The sequence below is a fragment of the Aotus nancymaae genome, unplaced genomic scaffold (assembly GCF_030222135.1).
Source record: "Aotus nancymaae isolate 86718 unplaced genomic scaffold, 86718_ANA_hifiasm-v0.15.2.pri h1tg000040l, whole genome shotgun sequence".
NCBI lineage: Eukaryota > Metazoa > Chordata > Mammalia > Primates > Aotidae > Aotus > Aotus nancymaae.
Window position 1 is genome coordinate 40,025,095 of NW_026988454.1, and position 23,658 is coordinate 40,048,752.

The 23,658-nt window shown below is 39.4% G+C and overlaps 1 protein-coding gene and 1 long non-coding RNA gene across 5 annotated transcripts in view; one reads left to right on the top strand and one right to left on the bottom strand.

The window, feature by feature from the left end:
• Positions 1–23,658, top strand: part of MTCL3 (MTCL family member 3) — a 67,480-nt gene that overhangs the window by 38,743 nt on the left and 5,079 nt on the right. For 3 of the 4 annotated variants that reach the window (XM_064360713.1, XM_012435112.2, XM_064360712.1), the window contains 3 exons: positions 172–243; positions 6,755–7,930; positions 9,860–10,171. In XM_064360713.1, the coding sequence (XP_064216783.1) occupies positions 172–243; positions 6,755–7,930; positions 9,860–9,970 (1,359 nt within the window). In that variant the 3' untranslated portion in view covers positions 9,971–10,171. Of the gene's footprint in view, positions 1–171; positions 244–6,754; positions 7,931–9,859; positions 10,172–21,453; positions 21,578–23,658 lie in introns of those variants that run through there. The other variant, XM_064360714.1, reaches the window with a different exon arrangement.
• The window catches only part of LOC135268330 (uncharacterized), a 121,231-nt gene that overhangs the window by 11,597 nt on the left and 85,976 nt on the right, over positions 1–23,658 (bottom strand). The window lies entirely within an intron of this gene.

The following is a 23,658-nucleotide window of genomic DNA, read 5'->3' on the forward strand; positions in this document are numbered from 1 at the left end:
AAAATATATCTAAGTCTATCTGGTTTAGAATTTTTTTCCTTCTTTTTTGATTATTGAACTAACTCTTTTTATTTGCTTTGGTTTTGTCATTTGAGACTAGAATACTTAGACACATAAAACTGAATTAAAATTATAGTTTATCCAACTAAATATATTCGTACTTTGTTTCAGTTATCCTTAAAAAGAAGAGGAAGCAAAGATTTGCCAAAATCTGAAAAAAAGGCTCAACAGACTCCCACAGAGGTATGTGGAAATAAAATTTCAACTAGTACATCAAGTACCTCTAAATGTATATAATAATAAGCTACATTTATAAATAGATATAATGGCCAGATAAACTTACATAAAACAAAGTCAAATTTGCATATTAATTATGTAGCTATAGATACAGATAGAATAAATCAGTATATTTACTTTTAAAGCCAGCCATAGCATCCCTATTATAATTGTTTTTACATTGTAAGCACACAGAAAAAAATGTCGTTTGTACTTTATACGCTGCTATATTTCAGAACTATACCCATGATGCTAATCTTGTCCTTGTATAATTAATAAGGTCAATAGAATGGCTGTTTCTATAGTGTTGGGGGAGAGTAAAGAAAGGAATGTTGCAGAGGGAAGTCAGAAGGGAGAGAAAGTCTCGTTATATCTTTAGAGAGCCCTGGAATGAAGTAATTCTCCATACCAGTGATTGGAGAAGCAAAAGAAAGGAGACAAAGGAATAGAAATGAAACTTGAAAGAGGTACTCAACATGGGCTTTTAAAAAACCTTACAAACACAGCCACAGTGAAGGCTGGCTCTGCTTCCAAGGTAAACAGAGGTGCTGACAGTTCTAATGATGATATTTAAATGGAAGAGGAAACATTTGGGATAAAAGTAACACTATTGTTACAGAAAAGGGATTCCGATCCAGACCTCAAAAGAGGTTTCTTGGATCTTGTGCGAGAAAGAATTCATGGTGATCCCATGGAGTAAAGTGAAAGCAAGTTCATTAGGAAAGTAGAGGCATAAAAGAATGGCTACTGCATAGACAGAACAGCCTCAAGGGCTGCTAGTTACCCATTTTATTGTTATTTCTTGATGGTATGTGAAACAGGGAGTGATTATTCATGCCTCCCCTTTTTAGACCATATAGGGTAACTTCCTGATGTTATCATGGCATTTGTAAACTGTCAAGGCACTGGTGGGAGTGTAGCAGTGAGGATGACCAGAGGTCACTCTCATGGCCATCTTGGTTTTGGTGAGTTTTAGCCAGCTTCTTTACTGGAACACGTTTTATTAGCAAGGTCATTATGACCTGTATCTTGTGCCGACCTCCTGTCTCATCCTGTGACTCAGAATGCCTTAATCATCTGGGAATGCAGCCCAATAGGTTTCAGCCTCTTTTTACCCAGCTCCTATTCAAGATGTAGTTGTTCTGGGTCACACGCGTCTGACACTATGACTCTCCAAAAACACTTGGCTAAATATTAACCTTTAAACTATGTCAGTTGAAATCTATGGTACTGTAGTATACTTTTATGACTACAAGGCTTTTTTCACATTAGATAGATAATTTAACTAAAGTGATTTTAAATATTCAAAATTTGAAAAAGTTGATCTCAACCAGATTTTTTAAGCATAACATATTAACTGTATATTATTTTCCTTTTTCCTCTCTCTACCTGCTCTGTTTCTGCTCTGTTTTCTGCTGGTACTTGCACCAGAACATGTATAGACCTCAGCATTTCTAGAATCCCTGAGTCTCACAACCAAGACCATGATACCGTTTTTTGTACCTTTCTCTCTGTTCCCTTAATAATTCCCAGTATACTCTGTCATTACCGCTTTTCCACTCTGTCTTCACTGTCACTTTATTCAACTCACTCTAAATATTTTATTGTGAATCATTTCACGTGTTACCATGAATCTTCTTTCCTACATTGTTTTCAAACATAGTCTCTGATGAAGGAATTCTTAACTGCTTTTTCTTGGCTTTATGGACCTCCACTCCCTATGGATGTGGGCAACTTTCTGCAAAAACATCCACAACTTTCATCAGTTTCTCAGTGAGGTCAGGGACCTTACAAAAGTTGAGATGCCATGCAATCCACCAACTTTTATTTCATGGGCAAAAACTTCCTTATTTATAAGTATACTGCAGCATTTGAAGTTTCTACTATCATTTCTAACACATTTATTTTCAGAGGTTATGACCTGTCACTTTTCAAAAAACCCACCCCAGGAGACTTGATCAGGCTATCTCTGATGGGATATCTCAATTATAAAATGGTCCATTTTTACAAAATTATAATGTGATTCCTTTGCTCAGTCAAGGTTGTGGGCCATCAATCCATGTATTTGTATTACTGCAAATATACCACTCTATTGTAATTCTTGTTTATGTATTCATCTCTCCTACTTAGCCAGGGCATTTTTGTATACAGGGGCCATCTTACTCAGCTTTGAATCATCTTTGTCTAGTGATTGGCACTCTGCACGTGTTCAATACATGCTTTTAAATACTCCCATGTCTCCTTTTTCTAGGTTAAACCACACAAAATTGCCAACATGCTATTGAATTTGATCTACAGAAATAGCAATTTCCTTTTTTTTTTTTTTTTTGTGACAGAGTCTCACTCTTGTCACCCAGGCTGGAGTGCAGTGGTGCAATCTCGGCTCACTGCAACCTCCACCTCCCCAATTAAAGTGATTCTCCTTCCTCAGCCTCCTGAGTAGCTGGGACTACAGGTGTGTGTCACCATGCCCAGTTAATTTTTGTATTTTTAGTAGAGATGGGATTTCACCATGTTGGCCAGGCTGGTCTCAAACTCCTGACCTCAGATGACCCACCCGCCTCAGCCTCCCAAAGTGCTGGGACTATAGGTGTGAGCCACCACACCCTGCCAGAAATGGCAATTTCATATGGTCCAACCCTCTATTATTCGTTTAGCTTTGTATTTTATTTTGTTAATTTGCTTCAGCATCTTTGATCACTTCCTCACATGTTCCTCCTGCAGCAAAGTGACTTTATCTACAGAGAAATGATATTGCACAGAAATTAAGAACTGTAGCTCTAGGGCCAGGCTGCCTAGGTTGAAATCTCTGGCATACACTAGCTGTATGAACCTGGGCCCATTACTTATTTTTTTGTGTGCCTCTATGTCCTCATCTATAAAATTGGAATCATAATAAAGAGGTGTTGTACAGACTAAATGACTTAACATATATAATTGATTAGAATGCAATTTAGTTTCTAGTAGTGGCTCTTAAAGTCAAAGCCAGGCTTCGCTCATTTTTTACTGGCCTTCATCATATCTTTATGTTCCCCTCTTCACATGTAATTTGCATCTTCTAATGAGTGAGTCTTTACCATATACAAAAATAAGAAGTAACTTGCTTCACACCTCAAAGCATTTTCATTTTTTTTGCCTACCACTCACTGTGGAAAATAGGAGCAAGTATTTACTGCTCAATTACTATGGACCAGGCATTTTGCATGCAATTTCCTATTTTTTTCAATAATTATATATGATATTTCTATGCCAAGTTTCCAATGCAGCCTACAATAGTTAGGTTACAAGATGAAGATGCAAGGCATATTGGCATACAAGGTTGTAAACTTTTGGCATTGCAAAAACTAGCACACTTTGTATCTTGAAAAAAATTATTTTTAAAAAAATGAAATAATTACCATGCCCATCAGCCCTTGACGCAGCTCCTTCCCTCATAATGAGTCTATTATATGCAGTCTATGTCCAAGTGTTAAAATGATTGTTGTTTTCATTCTTTTGGGCAGGAGAGCTTACATATACACAAATCAGATATTCCTCATTTTTTTTAGTTGCTTAACATAGCCCAGTGAAATGTTATTCTGCTTCAGTTTGTGCCTTGTATCACACCTACTGCTGTTTTGGTTAGAATCAATTTGCAGTCTGTGCCAACTTTTTTTTATACTAGCAAATAAAGGTCTTACCTTGTAATCAAGGATTTCTACCACATGTAACCCTACCTTGCTTCCCAGTCTCATCTACTCTTACGTGTCAAATAAAACCTAGCCTATGTAAAAGCATATTTGATATTGTTGGTCGTGTTTCTGTTCAAGCGTTGTTTCTAGTTATTGGCCTACATGACCTTAGACTTCCCCTCCCAAACCTTTGACCATTTTTTATCGATCTCCCTTTCTTTTCTTCTGTTGGTTGCATCTGTGACCATTACGGTAGCTTCAACCGTCACCTCTATGCCTCTCATCCACATGTCCTCACTTCTAGACCTGAGCTCTAAGTGCCAAGATATAATCTTAGTAATCTAATCATGAGCCTGAGATTCAACATGACTGTTGTTGGCTGTTTCCACCCAGTATCCCTCCACCAAAACACCTCACAGACAGCATTGTTTTTTTTTGTTGTTGTTGTTTTTTTTTTGAGACAGAGTTTCGCTCTTGTTACCCAGACTGGAGTGCAATGGCACAATCTCCGCTCACCGCAACCTCCTCTGCCTCAGCCTCCTGAGTAGCTGGGATTACAGGCATGCGCCACCATGCTCAGCTAATTTTTTGTATTTTTAGTAGAGACAGGGTTTCACCATGTTGACCAGGATGATCTCGATCTCTTGACCTTGTGATCCACCCGCCTCGGCCTCCCAAAGTGCTGGGATTACAAGCATGAGCCACCACGCCCAGCCACAGACAGCATTCTTAAAAACTTAACCGTATTCTTCATACAAAACCATTTCCATTTGTACTTTTCAATTTAGTTAATGATTGAGTTTTGAGGTTGTCATGAGAATGTATGAGAACTTCTGCAGGTTTCATTCCACTATCCTTTCACCTGACAGAACCAACTTTATCCATTTCAGACTGATGGGAGTACATCTTATTTTAAAAGTGATCTAGATGGAATGCTTCTCTTTGTTCATTCTCTATCCTTGTTGTTGGCCATACAATCCAATGAGACACCTCAACTCAAAAACTCAGGGTTATCTATGATTCCACTGATGATGCGATCTGAAACATTGTAATATGTCCTTGGTCTCATCCTCACTGAATTAGTGGGAGGATCTGAACACATAGTATAATATATTGCAGGCAGCTTCTCTCTTCCCTTGTGAAACGAGTTCTTCCATCAAAGATTTCCATGACATACCCTCCTCTCTGGACGCTGCTAAGGCTTTCTCATCTCTTCTGGCATTCCCTTTCTCCTTTCTTCTAAACCTCTTCTAGAGGATGGTGTACAAGCCAACACATCTTATTTCTTTGATTTTTACCTCATTGCCCTATTTTTCTTCTTTTATGCTCCTTTTCTAGAGGCAACATGTGCAGTAGAAGGAATATGAGTTTGGGACTCAGCCTGAATACAGATTGTGCTCTTTCACTTGTGCACTGCCATGTTAATAAATCTCTCCTATCAGTAAAGGGGAGAGAGCATCACCTATCTTGAAGGGCTGATATAAGGATTTAATACTATATGGAATGGAATGGGATGTTCAGGCTCTGCACACCCAGCAGCTCTCAAACCCTTCGTATTCCCATTAGCAGATAGAAAGACAGGAGACCTGTGCCCTGTTCTCCATCTCTTCCATCTCAAAGGCTCTGGGCGGTATTTACTGAGCATCTCTTGCAGAAGTTCATTATTCTCCTCACCTTATTCACCAGTGGTTGCTCCTTCTTTACCAGAATGCATCTCAAACACAGATGACTGAGTACTGGGTAAGGAAAGAATTTTTATTTTCATTTTTTAAATGAATAAACCAAAGTTCACAGAAGTTATATGATTGGCTCATAACTTAACAGTTTGAGAAACTGTCCTTGGGAGATATGTCCTTAGACATAATAACATGCTTCTGTAATAGCCCTCAGAGAAAGATTTCCATTTCTCCTTTTGTACTTTTCAATTTAGTTAATGATTGGGCTCTGAGGTTGTCATAAGAATGTGTGAGAATAACTTCTATAGTTCCAGTATCCTTTCACCAGGCTCAACCAACTTTATCCATTTCAGACTGATAGGAGTACATCCTAATTTAAATGTGATCTAGATGGAAAACCAATAACAGTTTATCCTTGGATGGACCCTTCCAGTATCAAACTTTCCTGACTTAAAGACCTCTAAAACAATTCTCCTTTGAATAAAAACAGGGGCAGATTATTTTCTAAGTGGCACAGAAATCAAGTCTGAGCATTCGTTTTAGACAGAACTGGATTCAAATTTCACCTTTGTCCTTTGCTATTCACTAGCTGTGTAACCTTGAAAGAGTTACTGAACATCTTTAAACCAGGAATTTTAATGCGTATTCCTAAGTTTACTCTGAATATCAAATTTGGTCATATTTGTAAAACAATTTACAGAACTTGGCTCAGTGTGACAAAAAAAGTGGCAGCAAATGCATATGAACCACATGCTCCTTGAACAGATTGTATATTTATTACTGCAATAATGAAACAAAACAAAACGAAAAAAAAAAACCACTGCTGAAATGATCATCAAACAGTTGTATGCAGCTACAACATATAATAACCTCTGAATGGTGATGACCACAGTTTTTCTCTTTTCATATTCCTTTTCCTTTTTGCTTCCAGGATGTAATATTGTTCTAATCTTTAATTTGCCAAAGTTAAGCGATCTGAAGAAAATACACAGTATCTACTTCTGTTTCTCTCTGTCATTAAATCTTGACTGCAAGAAAAAGAAACTATTTTTCCAGGTGTCCTCATTTGGTTGTTCCTTGATTTACATAAAAATGATCTCCTATCCTTTTCCCTCTTTTCCCCCAAATGAGGAGGACAATGAAGATCTGAAGTGCCAGCTGCAGTTCGTTAAGGAAGAAGCCGCTTTGATGAGAAAGAAAATGGCCAAGATTGATAAAGAGAAGGACAGATTCGAACACGAGCTCCAGAAGTACAGATCCTTCTATGGGGATCTGGACAGTCCTTTGCCCAAAGGAGAAGCCGGGGGCCCTCCCAGCACCAGGGAGGCTGAGCTCAAGCTACGGCTAAGGCTGGTGGAGGAAGAAGCCAACATCCTGGGTAGGAAAATCGTCGAACTGGAGGTGGAGAACAGAGGCCTGAAGGCGGAACTGGACGACCTGAGGGGCGATGACTTCAACGGCTCGGCCAACCCGCTCATGAGGGAGCAGAGCGAATCCCTGTCGGAGCTGCGGCAGCACCTGCAGCTGGTGGAAGACGAGACCGAGCTGCTGCGGAGGAACGTGGCTGACCTGGAGGAGCAGAACAAGCGCATCACCGCGGAGCTCAACAAGTACAAGTACAAGTCCGGCGGCCACGACAGCGCGCGGCACCACGACAACGCCAAGACCGAGGCCCTGCAGGAGGAGCTGAAGGCGGCGCGCCTGCAGATCAACGAGCTCAGCGGCAAGGTCATGCAGCTGCAGTACGAGAACCGCGTGCTCATGTCCAACATGCAGCGCTACGACCTGGCCTCGCACCTGGGCATCCGCGGCAGCCCCCGCGACAGCGACGCCGAGAGCGACGCGGGCAAGAAGGAGAGCGACGACGACTCGCGGCCGCCGCACCGCAAGCGAGAAGGGCCCATCGGCGGCGAGAGCGACTCGGAGGAGGTGCGCAACATCCGCTGCCTCACGCCCACCCGCTCCTTCTACCCGGCGCCCGGGCCATGGCCCAAGAGCTTCTCCGACCGGCAGCAGATGAAGGACATCCGCTCGGAGGCCGAGCGCCTGGGCAAGACCATCGACCGGCTCATCGCCGACACGAGCACCATCATCACCGAGGCGCGCATCTACGTGGCCAACGGGGACCTGTTCGGACTCATGGACGAGGAGGACGACGGCAGCCGCATCCGCGAGCACGAGCTGCTCTACCGCATCAACGCGCAGATGAAGGCCTTCCGCAAGGAGCTGCAGACCTTCATCGACCGCCTCGAGGTGCCCAAGTCTGCGGACGACCGCGGCGCCGAGGAGCCCATTTCCGTGAGTCAGGTACAGTTCTGCCTATTGCGAGCCACGGCGGTGGCCAGGCTGGCCCGCGGAGCCGCGTCCCTGGGGGGCGTCTCGGCGCCCGGACTGCCGCGCCCCGCTTGAGGGAAGCCCCTCCGCTCAGGGCCGCGCTGGGGCCTGAAAGCCCCTGGCCGGCCCACCCATTCTTCCACACTGTCCTGCAGACCTGAGGTTTCTGTGACTCCATCACGTAGTCACCATTTCTTCCTCTTGTTTTGTTTAAAAGGAAAACCCAACACCATTACCCTCAACTTCTGTGGAAAGAGTAAAGGATTTTGAGGCACATTATTATTTTAGCAGGTCAATATTTTTGTCTGTTACTCTGCTAGCAGATGGAACTGCAAGATGGTCCTGAATAGGAATCTTTAACTGCTGATCTGTGGTTTTTGAGCCAAGATCCAAACGGAGTTTAGGGTTTTTTTAAATGACTAGACTGGGAGGCCGAGTAGGGAGGATCGCTTGAGCTCAGGAGTTCGAATCCAGCCTGGTCAGCAAGGCGAGATCCGTCTCTACAAAACATACAAAAAATTAACTGGGTGTGGTGGCGTGCACCTGTAATCCAAGCTACTCAGGAGGCTGAGGTGGGAGGATCACCTGAGCCCAAGGCAGGTCAAGGCTGCAGTGAGTGGTGATTGCACTACTGCACTCCAGCCTGGGAAACAGAGTGAGAGCCTGTCTCAAAAAAAAGAAAAAAGAAAAAGAAACTAAAACTAAAACTAAAACTAAATAAAACAGAATTGATGGCCAGGCGCTGTGGCTCATGCCTGTAATCACAGAGGCTGAGGAGGGTGGGAGGTCAGGAGTTCGAGACCAGCCCGGCCAACACGGTGAAACCTCGTTTTGCTAAAAATACAAAAATTAGCCGAGTGTGGTGGTGCACTCCTGTAATCCCAGCTACTTGGGAGGCTGAAGCAAGAGAATCGCTTGAACCCTGGAGAGGGAGGTTGCAGTGAGCCGAGATTGTGCCACTGCACTCCAGCCTAGGTGACAGAGTGAGACTCTGTCTCAATAAATAAATTAATTTAATTAAATAAAACCGAATTGATGGATAACTGCTGGTCAATGTAGAAACCAGTGGCAAAGAGACATGATTTTGTGTCTACAACCTCCCAGAAAGGAACAAATGAAAGCCACTTTTTTTACCTTAAGTTGAAATAACATGATCATTATTTCCAGAGAAAATCACTTTCAGTTGTATAGTGGAGAATCTCAGGACTGGGGAAGGAGTCTATACAGTAGCTTGAAGGCAACACTAATTCAGAGAAATAGTAATAACTATTCCAGAACAGGGAAAACCAGCATTTTTCCTCCATCCTGATTTGTAGAGGCACACCGGATGAATTGGACTGAGCTGCTTTGGCCAGGTATGGTGGCCATTTAAAGACCAATGCATTTTGTCAGAGTTAACCACATGAAAGATAATTTATGAAATAAAACAGGCAACGCTGTTTCCTCTGGCAAGCCTGATGTCCTATATCCATTGGAGAACCCACGGAAGTACAACAGCATGCATGGCTTTTAAGACACGCAAGACATTTAAAAGCCAGTTTACGTACAGAAGCATGATTTTAGATTAACTGCCTGTTGGTACAGATTGCAACCCTATCGCTTATTTATCTTGCATGTTGCTCCGCTTTGCTATGAATAAATATCGTTTTATGATAAAACTTGCTGAATTTTGATAAGTTTTCAGTTATACTCTCAGGGAAACTAATAGAAATTAGAATAAGAGAAAGTACAGTGTATAACTAATATTAAGCTTTCAGATTTTATAGCTGTAGACTTCAGGGAGGGTGGGGGTTCTTTTTTTATTTTAAATTGAATGAATACTTAAATTAGTTGATATGAATTTAAGTTTTAAAAATTATTATTAATTAACTCTTCTCTTTGTCTTTGCATTTACCTTCCCAGATGTTCCAGCCTATCATTTTACTTATTCTCATTCTTGTATTATTTTCATCACTTTCTTACACAACAATATTTAAACTTGTCTTCCTTTTTACATTGTTTTTTGTACTGTAAATCTTTCATCATTTACCATTCATTGTAGTATTTTCAGTTTGTTTATTTTGTTCACCCTTCAAGACAAGAAGTAAAAGAAGTGTAATTTCTGTAGTAACCAATGCTATAAAAACACTGAAGACTGCTTGTTTCTGTAAAAAGACACAACTCATATTACCACTATCAAATTCAATAAGAAGCCCAACCACTAAAATATTTCAGGTAAGATATTAAGTGTGTCTTTTTGCTATATGAATTATTTTAATTTTTGCTTCTGTTTTTTCATCCTGTTGGTCTCTTCTTGATAAACAATTGGCACATTGAATAGAAAAATGGACTACATGTCTCATAATTATTTCTCAGTAGTTAACTATTATTATCCAAAAGCTGGACATTCACATTTTGGTCACACTTCCAAAAAGTATATAAATTTGTAAAGTACCTTTGCCAGGTTACATCAAACTAACAAGATAATTTTGACATCCAATAAATATCTGAAAAAATATAGGAAATGAAATGTGACCCTCATGAACACTATAATGTGTTGTAATACTGATGTGTTTTGTCTATAGAGATATGCTTGGAAGCATGAGATTGGATTAGGTCTTAGTTCATTTAGGAAATAATTGTCCCCATCCTACTCTATTTGACCAGATTCCCACCAAACCTGCCATTTCTACTTTTACTTATTATACTTGAAGTTGTGTATTGCTAATCGAACATTGCTTGGAGTCCTAGCCTCTACAATAGATTGCCTCCAAAGCAGGAAACACTCTATAAATATGATAAGTGAATTGTTTTGAGTAGGAAAAAAAATACGGTCATTCTCTAGAATATCACTGAAATACAGTGATTTCCTAGAATTTCTTTAGATCACAATCCAAGACCCATAGCATAGTTCTGGTGGGAGGTGCTCTTGAGATATAAACTAACTTCAGTGAACCTGAGCATCCCCCTTTCTCCCCATACCTAAAGTGGCCTGGATAGAGTCCGTCTACCCAAAGGACCTATTCTGTCCATCTCATTGATAGTTTATCCAGTGCCACCCAAGATTCAGCAATCTCTGCCCTTGTTAAAGTCACATACTTGTAAATATTCACAGGTTGGTTGGTGGATATGAAAATCTGTGGAAAGTGAAGTATCTTGCACCTGTGCAAAAAGAATATGTGGAAAAATTTTGTCATAAAAGTTGCAACTAGTAACGGCCCTTGGAATCCCAGGAATTTCACTTTCAAGGGACTATGATTTATTTATAGTCTCATCCTCCCACACATCCATTTGAGTATTAATTAAACAAACAAACAAACAAAAAACCTTCATAATAATCTAAAACTTCAATTTCAAATAACTGCTCTTTCTATAGCATTTGTTTGGTTTTGGTTTTCAGTTTTGTTTGCTTTTTGGTAGAGGGAGGAGAGACTTACAGTGAGGAGTGGTTAATCAACTGTTGGAATCTGTCAGTATGCACTTCTGGCTTTTCATTTTAGAGATTCAGAGAGCTAGGTAAAGCTTCATTACAACAAAATGAATGAAATGAGATAAATGCCATGTTTAATCAATTATATATAATTCAAGTGTTTACTTTTAAAAATTTTTTCATCTCAGGGATAACAACCACTTTAAAACCTAAAATTTGTCTGTTAGAGCCTTGATAAGTTTCCAGGCCACCATTTCAGGAACTAAAAGTAAATGTTTGAGGGCTGAAATTTAGCTGAAATAGTTATTGCCTTTGGAGCCAGTTACACCAGTTAAATGGTTCTCAGCCACCTACAGAGCGTTTGGAAGATTATTACAATGACTGGGAAGCTCGCTGGCATTTAGGGCAAAATTTCAAGATCCCTGAAATCCCACATCCCAAAGAATTGTCCAAATTGCTGATGTTATGTTTGTGGAGAAACATGCTATGGTATGCACTCATTCACTTCAGAAGCATCACACCTGTTCACTACCCTGTGTGACTTTAAGAAACTGGCTTTAGATTTTAGCTTTCTTTATCATGAGAGGAATCAAAAATGAAACAACTAGATCACTAGCTCTCAACGCTAGCTGCACATCAGAATTTCTGGGATGTTTTCAATTGGGGACCTACTCCATACTAATGGAAATAAAATGTATGGACCTAGGCATTCATATTTTTTAAAATGCTCCAGAACCACTACTTTTAGATATTTGAATTATCTGAAATACTTATACATATTCTATATACCCCCAACAAAGCTTACAGTAAACTATGTGATACTAAGATATAGAGTCTTCAGTTGTCTAGGTTTGAGTAGACTTCAAAGTTTCAGCCACTCAGTGGATGTCTGAATTCTCTCTAGAGCATTTCCACTTAGTTGTATAGCCTTTGCCAGAAGAGATATCACCTCCAGGGATAAAGAAGTTCTATTTCTGCACTGGGAGTGGTATCAGAAAACTTGGCTTGCATTAATACAAGTTCTTAAAACCACAAAATCAAAGGTAAATAGGAATAATACCTAACAGAAAAGAGAACCAAGATGAATAGTGTATGGGCACAGGGTCACACACACACACTGAGAGATATAGGCATGTGTGCACACTGAATTCAAGATTCAAGATGATCTCACAGTGATCTAACATGCTATTACAACAAAATCCCTAGGCATTCTTAGGTAGACTTACACCATAAATATATGCAAGGGTGGTGCAAATACCTCAGTGATAACTTGTGACCTGAATAGGGAAGGAGAGATGTCTGGGCTAACCAAAACACCATCTTCAACTATAGATCTCTTTTTAGAAACTATGGTCATTCTGGCAACAAGGTTATTAATCTTACCTGTGAACTTCTAAAGCAGTGAAATGGTTTAGCTCTGTGACCTACTCAAATCTCATCTTGAATTGTAATCCCAATGGGTTGAGGGAAGGACCTGTAACCCCCACATGTAGAGAGGTAGATAATTGGATCATGGGGGTGGTTTTCCCCATGCTGTTCTTATGATAGTGAATGAGTCTTCATGAGATCTGATTGTTTTATAAGTGTTTGGAAGTTCCTCCTTCACTCCTCTCTCCTGCTGCCTTGCAAAGAAGGTGCCTGCTTCCCCTTCCACCATGATTGTAAATATCCTGAGGCCTCCCCAATCATACAGAACTGAGTCAATTAAACCTCTTTCCTTGATTAATTATCCAGTCTCAGGGAAGTTCTTTACAGCAGTGTAAAGGTAGACTAATACAGGCAGTGATTTTGTAGAAGAATTTCATGAGACTCTTAAACCTCATCCAGATCCTCCATATGTGAAATGCCCATAAAATATTGGGGAGGGAAAAGTAGGCTCAAGCAGGACCAACTTGACTACTGCTCACAGATTCTTGGGGATATGGGATTGTTCTAATAGCTCCTCTGAAGTTAGTGAATCAACTTAACTGAACAGTTGAATTCCAGGGAGGCTCTTTTCCACTCTGCCCCACTCACTACATAAACCAGCTTTCCAGTTGTGCCTGTGTGTACACACACAGCTCCCTCACACTGTGGTATATAATGAGAAATGCATCCAGTGTCAGGGCATTCAGACCTGCCTCTATCTTAGGGGACATGCTGGGGGCCAATTGATGGAAGGTGGGGTCAGCAAATTCCCAGCAGGCACAAAGTGACCTTTTTCCTTGCTGTCTTTTCCCTATAACTTTAAGCTGTAAAGTGAGCACCCAGTATCCAGGATGCACCTATCTCTTAAAGCACAGAACATAGATTTGGGAGGATAAGTTAACAAAGATGGTGCCCAAAACCTCAAAAAGAGAGTCCCCAGCATCTTCCCCTTTGATCCTGTTGCTTGCACTATTTTTGTTGTATTAAGCTGTTTCTGAAAGAGGAACAATCAGGCTTCTCGATCCACCAAGAGATCAAAGATTCTCAATTACTAAGACGAGGCGTCGTCTTTTGTTTGCACCTTTGAAGCTGTGCTATTTAAACATCACACCAAACTAAACTCAAAAGATCAAGCCTTATTCTAGAAAATTCCCTTGCATGCACATTCTTAACCATAGGAAGAAATGTCTTTGTTAATTTACCCTACATCTAAGAAAAAAGGAATTCAGTTGGCTATTTTTAAGCATAACTAACTAAACTCATAAAACGAAGGAAAATTCAGTTCTGAGTGTGGAATGTGTTTTGGCCTGCATTCTCCAATCTTCACTTTAATTTGTGTGGTAGAATGGGATATGGTTATTTAATTAGCTGCCAGCGAATTTTGGAGAGTCAATTTGGTAGCTCAGCCTAAATTCCAAATAATTCGTGCAGTATTTTTAGCTGCATTCCAGTTCATCTAGTAGAGTCATGCTTTGGGTTAGATACCATAACTGAATGTAGAGGTTGAAGAGAAGGTGGTGGAGAATAGTACCAGAAAGTAAGAAAAGTCAACCATTTATTAAACTACTGGGACATGGTACGGTTAAAACATCGTATGCATGAAGACGTAACTGCTTAAACCGTAGTTATAAACCAGTTTGGTCTAATGAAAGATAGATTTAATGCTATGTTTTTAATTTTGATCTGGCTTTTGATAGGTAATTTCATTTACATTTTGATGAAACTCACATTTCATGTGTATGTCCTGATATTCTCAGCAGTCTACTGGTAGAATTTCAAATAGAAACTCATGCAAAATAGAATGTTTCATGGCCTGGACATAGCAGTACACCTTTGTAGTTATAGTGATAAATGTGATAATATCTTAAATGCTTCTAAACAGTACTTTTGTGTTGATCAGTTGAGAGAAGGGAAAGTGGTAGTGGCTGTTTTTCATGTTAGCCATTTTGAAAGTGCGTGAAAATCATAGAATCTCTAAAGGTCCTTTCGATGTAACTTAAATACATTTTTATCCATGTTTTCTCTGCTTAAAGGTGTATTTTCTGTACTCACTGCCAGTTCTAGTCTGTGTCTGTCCTAGTGAAGTTGTGGGTAATATTTTAAATATTTCTGGGAGCACCTTTTGAGTAGATACTGTTATAACCTACTTGATCAAAGAATAAGAGCAGCAAATGTAACACTTACTCTTTAGAAATAAAGATAATCCTCAGAAATCTGTCTTGCATTGCTTACTGTTAAGCCAGGCTGTGTTATCTTAAAGAGCCCCATCTGATCTTATATCCCAGATAATTATGATTAATAAACTTAAGTCTACTGACATTTCCAGATTATTCAATTCCACTGTTATAAAAACTTTTTATAACAGTTATAAACTTTTTTAGTTCAGAGTTGTATGTATTTTTCTGTAGCTATTTTTCAGAATAAGGTACCAAAAAAACCCAACATCTGAAGATAACATTGCAAACATTTAGTTTAACATAAGAATACATAATCAGTGGTTGTTAGCAGTTATTCAGCCTTTACAAAAATGTTCATATAATTTTATTGACTTGCATATTTGAATGTTTTTCTCAATGTTTTCTAATCCAAATTCCTATTTAGCATATATTAAACTCAGATAATAAAAATTTGCCTTTGTTTTGATTATTTTTATTTAAATTATCAGTAAAGTTTTTAGACATATTAAAAATCCTTTTAAATAATTTTTATTTTTTACTAAAATAGACATTGAATAAACAGTAACAGTGTAGAGCATTACACTAATTTAAAAACTAGAACTTTTCAGAAAAATATAGAACACCAACTCACTTAAGAAAATGGCAAACCACCCTGAGGTATTCAGGAGTGGTGCAATATCTTGACTATTTGAAGTGTTACAATATCATGCATACTCCAGATATGTAGCTGTGGAAATTATTGACTCTGAGAAAGTGCGCTCTATACATTTATTTTCTGTAGTCTCTTCTGAATGTTTTTTAGTTGAACTGTTTATGTTAACAAGCGAGTTGCATAAGTGATTAGTGAAGGCTGGGAAATGGCATCTTTTTTTTTTTCTTTTTTTTTTTGAGGTTGTCCAACATGATGTACCTTTAAAGTCAGCTCTTTAAGTTTATGCCAAAAGTACCTGCCTTAACTTGTGCATTCAAATATTAAGAGAGTATGAGGGGCAGAGAGCAGCTCATCAATTTACCTACTTACCTCAAATGATTTAGTAAGGGAAGATAACTTAGGAGCTTTTTGAGAGAAATGCCTTATATACTCTTATTTCTTAAAGTCAGAAAACTCAGTTTAGTTTGTAGTTTATAACTGCCTTCCTTCTTTCTTATAAACAGTTTTTCACATTCTGTGTTATTCCTTTTGTATCATTGACTCCTGGAAAGACAAAATAGTTAGACTTCTTAAATAGAACATCCTGTGTATTGGCCTAGATCAGTCATTTATAACTGGGTTTCAACATGACAAGTTACCAAAATTAATTTTTTTTTCTGGCTATTAAGTGACTCCTGGGAATATAAGCAGGAAAGGAAATGTTTATCTGCTGAGTCTTTGCCTGGAAGGAAATGTGTACCTGCTGAAGCCATTGGGTATAGAAGGCCTTAGCATTTGTGAACAAGCTTAGATTCCATCTAGTGGAAAAAGCCACAGTGAAGCTAATTGAGGTAGTCGAGGAAACTGAGGACTCCCCGGCCTTGGACCTCACAAGTCTTGATGTGAGAAAACTCTCTAACAGAGGAAACTCAAGTCTGTTCAGCCTCCTTACTTTAGAGGGAACATAATTGATTCAGAAGCAGCTATTTGTTTGAAAATACCTGATATTTGTAGAAAGTGACTAGATTCAAAATAGTAGTGTGGATTAAAAAGAGTTGTGTATAAAAGAGTGAGGTTGGCCAGGCACGGTGACTCACTGTATTCCCAGCACTTTAGGAAGCCAAGGTGGGTGGATCACCTGAGGTCAGGAGTTCGAGACCAGCCTGGCCAACATGGCAAAACCCCGTCTCTACTAAAAATACAAAAATTTGCTGGGCATGGTGGCAGGCACCTGTAATCTCAGCCACTCAGGAGGCTGAGGCAGGAGAATTGCTTGAACCCAGGAGGCAAAGGTTGCAGAGAGCCGAGATCATGCCACTGCACTCCAGCCTGGGTGACAAGAGCAAAACTCCATCTCAACAACAACAACAACAACAGCAACAGAGGATTATAGAAATCTTATTTTGCAATATATATTGATAGCTTCAACAACAACAGAATACAGTGGGTGGGTCAGACACAGCTGCTTTTTGGGATGTACTAAATACCTACTGCTTCCTTCCTGTACTTGAACAGCTTTTGCCCTACACGATATCACCATTTTGCAACTCTCTCTTTTTACCCCTTTTCCTTTATGAATTTTTGAAATGTTCATAGGCAAATTACCCATCAAGGTATTGTGCTAATGGGGACTTACTGAGGGACCTTGGCCATGGAAAATGGGTCTGGCTGGTTCTGCAGAAGTCTTCTCATTAGAGTGGGGCTGGGGGCTACACTGAAGTGTGACTTTGGGCCTCCCTTTCTGTGACTTTACCTCCAGATCCTTTACTGTATCCTTATCATATCATGATGCCACATTCGTTTTTACCTGAACTCCAAGTGCTCAAAGTCTAACACCCACCCATGCAGTTCCCCATTCAGATCTTCTGCCTGTTTCCCCACTCCGTGCCCTGTGAATGAAACAGATGGCTTTCCCGACCTCTAATCAAAGCCTACCCATATTGATTTATTCCTTCTAGTCCTTAGTATGTGCTACCTCTTCTTTTCTGTGCCGAAGTGTGACTAGCCAATAGTTATTTCCTCTATCAGTGGTATTTTACTAGGCAATTATTGGAAATAGAATGCTATCACCCGGTAGTGATAAATCTAACATTTCTCGTAGAAGATATAGGTGGATTACTTACTTCCTGTGTCCTTCAAAGTACACTCACTAAGTCTGAGCCATGCTTTACTGCTGAAACATCCTAGCTGAGAGAAGTCGCTCAGGGTAGCCCTCTTGTGGTGGACATTCCCAGGACTCTTCTGGTGGTTAAAGAAAAAGTAGCCCTTGAACAGTCCTTTTATTATTTTGATTTTATTGTCACCATTATGAATATCCCCCAAGTCAAGAATCTGTAAATAATACAATGAAATTCTAAAAACAAATTTGAAAAATGTGAGCAAGCTCTGTTTCTATTTTTAAAATAACCCACATTTCTCAAATATGTAACTGTTTGGTTCAAAATTTGAACCACTACTTAAAAAGAACAGATCATTCAAATGTGTATCTTTTGAATATTTTTGTCATCTGGAAATGCCTGTGCATAAGCCCTATGACAGATCTTCTTGGCTAAAAAAACCTGTTGACATGTCATCAGCCTTCAGAATAGAAGAGAGAGACAGCATCCCATGATTCTAGGGATAAACATCTCCCACTAGAAAAATAGTACATTAGGTAGCAAGTAATAATCTAAACAGGTAACCTCTATGGATAGTAAATATTCTGTGTGTGATCCTCATAATTTTATACCCCAAAATAGTATTTTAGGAGGATCAAAATTATAACACACCGTTGAAATTGCCATTCTAGAACTCGAATAACACAGGACTAAACTTGACAGAATCAGCTGTGGAACTTTATCAAAAGTCTGAAGCCTGGAACTCAGACCACTGGATGGTCTGAGTCAGAAGTCTGGAGGAGAGTTCCAGCATTGCTTTTTTTCACTTTCATTCTTTGTATGACTATCGTATGCAGTAAGGGCTGAGTGAGAGTAACAATAAACTGTGATTGCCTTGGTGGAATGCTGTGGGTACTCCCAGGAGAGCCTCTCTAAATTTGTGAATTTATACCAGTGTAGTGGGCTACTCAGGAAGTGAACAGTCACACTACATGTCACATTTCAGGGAATCACATTTCAACAGAGCTGACCAGGCCTGTTGAAGACAAGAATTTCTTACTCTTGTTTGAGTCCTCTTGGTCTAACCGGTACAGAGTTGGTATTCACAAATATTTGTTAAATGGAATGTTAATTGAAGTACCCAAGACCTTAGGAATTAAAGATAATGTAGGATTCAAGGGTTTTGCTAGGCCAGGCGCGGTGGCTCAGGCCTGTAATCCCAGCACTTTGGGAGGCCGAGGTGGGCGGATCACGAGGTCAAGATCTTGCGACCATCCTGGCCAACATGGTGAAACCCTGTCTCTACTAAAAAATACAAAAATTAGCTGGCTGTGGTGGCGTACGCCTGTAGTCCCAGCTACTCGAGAGGCTGAGACAGGAGAATTTCTTGAACCTGGGAGGCGGAGGTTGCAGTGAGCCGAGATCGCACCACTGCACTCCAGCCTGGCGCCTGGTGACAGAGTGAGACTCTGTCTTAAAAAAAGTTTTGCTAAACAACTGAGGTCACATGATCTTAAAGTACTTTGAAAATTGCAAAGGGCAGACATTATTCAAGAAGGAAAGATCACTTAAAATATGTCCCTTATAGTAGCCTTTGAAATTTCACACACACAAGAATGAGTTTAGGCTGGGGGCAGTGGTTCATGCCTATAATCTCAGCACTTTAGGAGGCCAAGGAGGGAGGATCATTTGAGCTCAGGAGTTTAAGACCAGCCTGGGCAACACAGCAAGACCTTATCTCAAAAAAAAAAAAAAAAAAAAAAAAAATTAGCTAGGTATGGTGGCAAGTGCCTGTGGTCCCAGCTATTCAGGAGCCTGAGGCTGGAAGATTGCTTGAGCCCCAGAGGTTGAGGTGGTAGTCAGCCATGATCACATCACTGCACTCTAGCCTGGTTAATAGAACAAGACCATCTCAAAAACTAAACTAAACTAAAACAAAAAAGAACAAGATCAATTTTTTAAAACTTGTTCTCTTCTTTAATCTTTTCTTCTTCTTTCTAGTGAAAATAGAAATACATTTCCCCTTTTATTGTTAAATATGTTTAAAGGGTAAAAGAATACGCAATGGGAAAACAATACAAGCAAGAAATCAGAAGCTCTCCAGTCTCATAACAACCAGGTTGTCATAGCAGAAAGAGAACAAATGAGTAACTGCTTTGTAACACTGCAGGATCATTCTGCAAACAGAAAACTAAAGATTAAATATGTGCTGACATGCTTCAGGCCATGTTGCTGTGTTTACCTTCAGATTTTTTTTAACTGCTAAGGTAAAATCTGTTTGCCTTTTTATTTTGGCCCAGTGTTTATATTAGCTAAGGACACAAGCCTCTTTAGATAATTATCAAAATAAATACTCATTTATATGACTCTTATGTCATACTTGGAAGACAGAGTATCATCTCTCTCATTTGGACATAGAAGAAAACTGAATTTAAAATTTGCCAAAGCCAGAAATCAACTTCTCAGTCTCCTCTCATATCCAGCATTCTTATATTAATTTTCTTCCCTTCATTTCTTGGAATTTTAAACTTCAAGCCACTCCACCAGAAATGAGAAGACCTGGATTCTATGCTTGGCATAGCCAGTAAGTGGCTTTGTGACCTTGAGCAGATGACTTACCATCAGGGCCTCTTCCCTCAACTGTAAAATGAGAAGGTTAGCTAGATGATTTCAGAAGTTCTTTCTGGCTCCAAAATTCCCTAAGTCTGGAAACACCTGCTAGTGACATTTATGCCCGCAGTATTTCTCTTCTGCCCTTTTCAAAATGTTTTTTATTGTGGCTTAATATTATTATTAATATAGATTTTCTTTTCTAGTTCTCTTCAGAATTTTCTTTTTTGTTTTTTGACAGCAGGTGGTGTTTCCATATTTATTTTAATTAAGTGTCATTATGTACATTTCTTTACATATCTGTTATACATTGAAATAAGATTAGTATCTCATCAGGTATGAGTGGTGTAATTCTTTCTAAAACATAGGGCAATCATTTGTGAACTTCATATTTGAAGATTTAAATGTTCAAATGGTTTAAAGATAAACTTTATTACACAACAAATTGCATTTTTTTAATAAGGTTTTCAGTCATTCTGACACCTGCTTGAAAATCTCGGACAGTTCAAGATATCTGAATATAAGTGTAGGACTGAGTATACCAGCACCAATCCTTTAAATCCACTCATTTTAGATACATAATTGTGGGCACCTTTAAAAGTTTTCTTATATGGGAAAAAGTTTTCAAGGGAAAGTCTCAAAACCTGTGCTGAACATTTTTTGCCTGTGCACTCTATCATCTCATTGTCTTACTTTCTATCTTTTGGGTATGAAATATGGCATGAAAATTATATATAAATAACATAATATAAATTATATATATATATATATATATATAATTCAATAGAAAAGGTTGGCAAATACTAGGATAAGTGCTAAACTTGGAGTAAACTTTTTGTCAAAGACTTTCACTAGAGTTTGACCCTGTGTACAATTTAAGATCAGCTTTGTCATGAAGAAGATGAAGCACTTGCTGTTACTGGGACATCCATGAAAAAAGAGATTGAAATGGGTAGTATTGAGTACACTGTGAAGTATAGCCCAATGTAACATCTCTTATAACTTAGACACATACTATCTGAATTTTTCATAAGATTTAGAAAATAGTCTTAATTGTATTTACAAGTGATACATGGAAGTTAAGAAGTTTGTAGTAGAAGAAAAGGTAAAGGAAACAATGTTTTTTGTTTTGTTTTTCTGAGACAGAATCTTGCTCTGTCACCCAGGTTGGAGTGCAGTGACGCGATCTCCGCTCACAACTTAACGCCTCCCCGGTTCAAGCAATTCTCCTGCCTCAGCTTCCCAAGTAGCTGGGATTACAGGCCTGCACCACCACACCCAACTAATTTTTGTATTTTTAGTAGAGACGGGGTTTCACCATGTTGGCCAGGCTGTTCTCGAACTTCTGACCTCAAGTAATCCTCCTGCTTCAGCCTCCAAAAGTGCTGGGATTACAGGCATGAGCCACCCCGCCCCACCGGAAACAATGTTAAGATAATTCTGTATTGATGTTTTTGGGCAACTCCCTCCTCCCTCTCTTCTTCTCTCACAGAATCTTCTTCCTAGCCTCATAAGTATGGAGGTAGACATGAGCTACCCTTTATTGTGTGCTTGGCGCTATATATATTTCTGCATATTCTTATGGCCTCTTGAAGTGAATATAATTATACCTTTAAGGAGGAAACAGGGTCTGCAAGATCACACAGATAAGTGGTGGCAGTAGAACTGAAACCTAGATGTCTGTGACAAAATTCCATGGTTTGCAATCAGAGAAACCAGTTTCAAGCCCTTTTCCTCCACGTGGGTCCATTTCTATGAACTTTTGCAGGATGCTTTACCACTGCGAGCCTTGGGTTTTTCAGTAAGATCAGGTTATCAGTATCTACAGATAGAATTGCTATAAGGGTGAACTCAGATAAAGGTCTGTTTAAAGTACTTAGCACAGAACCTTGTAAAGAGTTGTCCTTCAGAGAACAATCACTATTATTACTATAACTGTCACTGTTGTTATTATTGCTATTGAGATTATGATGTCAGGTTTTCCAGTTCCATTCAATTGTCCTACATGTATTAAAGTCCTACTATGAGCAGGTTACTACTACTAAACTGTAGCTCCTCATGAAATGTTTATCTGGAAGTAAGTGAAAATAAGGTGAGTGAAGTTGTATTGCTTTAAAGACTACACCAGGGAAGCTCTTCAGACTTGAAGATAAGACCTTATTATTTAAACTTGTATATTTGCAGAAAGTTAGGCACAAAATTGCTCTAGAGACTTTTTTGACTAAATTAAACCAAATATCATCAGATGCCTGTGTGTACAAAGCCACAGTAAACCTGGAAATGTCCCTGGGGAGGCAAGAGCTCCTAGCATTTCAGAACAGGCTGATTTGATTGTAATTTAGAGAGCTCTTCCATACCTTTGGGCTGCTTTCTTTTCCTATGGCTGCAGCACATTTTAATGGAAAACAAGCCCACAGGTATCTCATTTGAGGGGTGGGGGTGTTTGTGTGTTTTGTCTTCCCACAGTAAGAAATCGCATCCTTCCCCATGGGCTCTGATTTTCTCTAATGTAAAGATATCGCTGTTATTGTAGATAAAAGCAACACACTGTCAGAATCACAGAGAGCTAAGAGGTTGGAGTTTACCTAGGTCTCATTTCCATTGTATTTGAAGACAGAAGTTTGATAAGTTTTCACAGATCTTTTGAGAGGACATAATATATATAATTATGCTACACACGTCATTCTGCCACACCCAGATGCAAACTTCTAAATGTGCTGCAGAGTACATCCTGCCACCAGCTGAGAAGGAGAAAGAGAGAAATATGGAAGAAGGGAGATAATTCTTGCCTGTTAAAAAAAATGAGTTTACTTTCCTAATAAAATAAATCTAAAATTGGCCATTGTCATCGTGTGATGTTAACAACCAGCTCTTTTGGCAAGTTTGAAAATACTGGGCTCCATTATAAAAGCTAAAAATGTCCTGGACCTGGAGTTGTTTACCCAGAGCATGAGCTGCTCTAAAGTTACAGAGCTCTGGTTGGAAGAGGTGGCTTGAAGGCCGCCTCCAAGTAACTGACGTCACAGTAGTCTCAGCTGCTGCTGTGACACTAAGCTGAGCAGCTTTTTGACTTGTAAAAGTGGTGAAGGTTTCAAAGGGACTTGTCAGTACTGCTCTGTGGAATGGTTGAACTTATTTTGCATCCCTTTTCTTGTAAAGAATCGAGATTCACCGAGCTGAGACTTTTCTCTTTAAGACAGCTAGTCCTCCACTCTACTTCCTTCCATTGCTAGATTGACCAGTGGTCTAGCATCCATAGGATTTCTCCCCAGTGCAAACAGGTATGTTTCTTTCTGGCAAGTTTACAAGCAAGTGACTAATAATGGCAGGATACAGAGGGGCTGCTGTTGAGATGTTTCAAACTACGCATG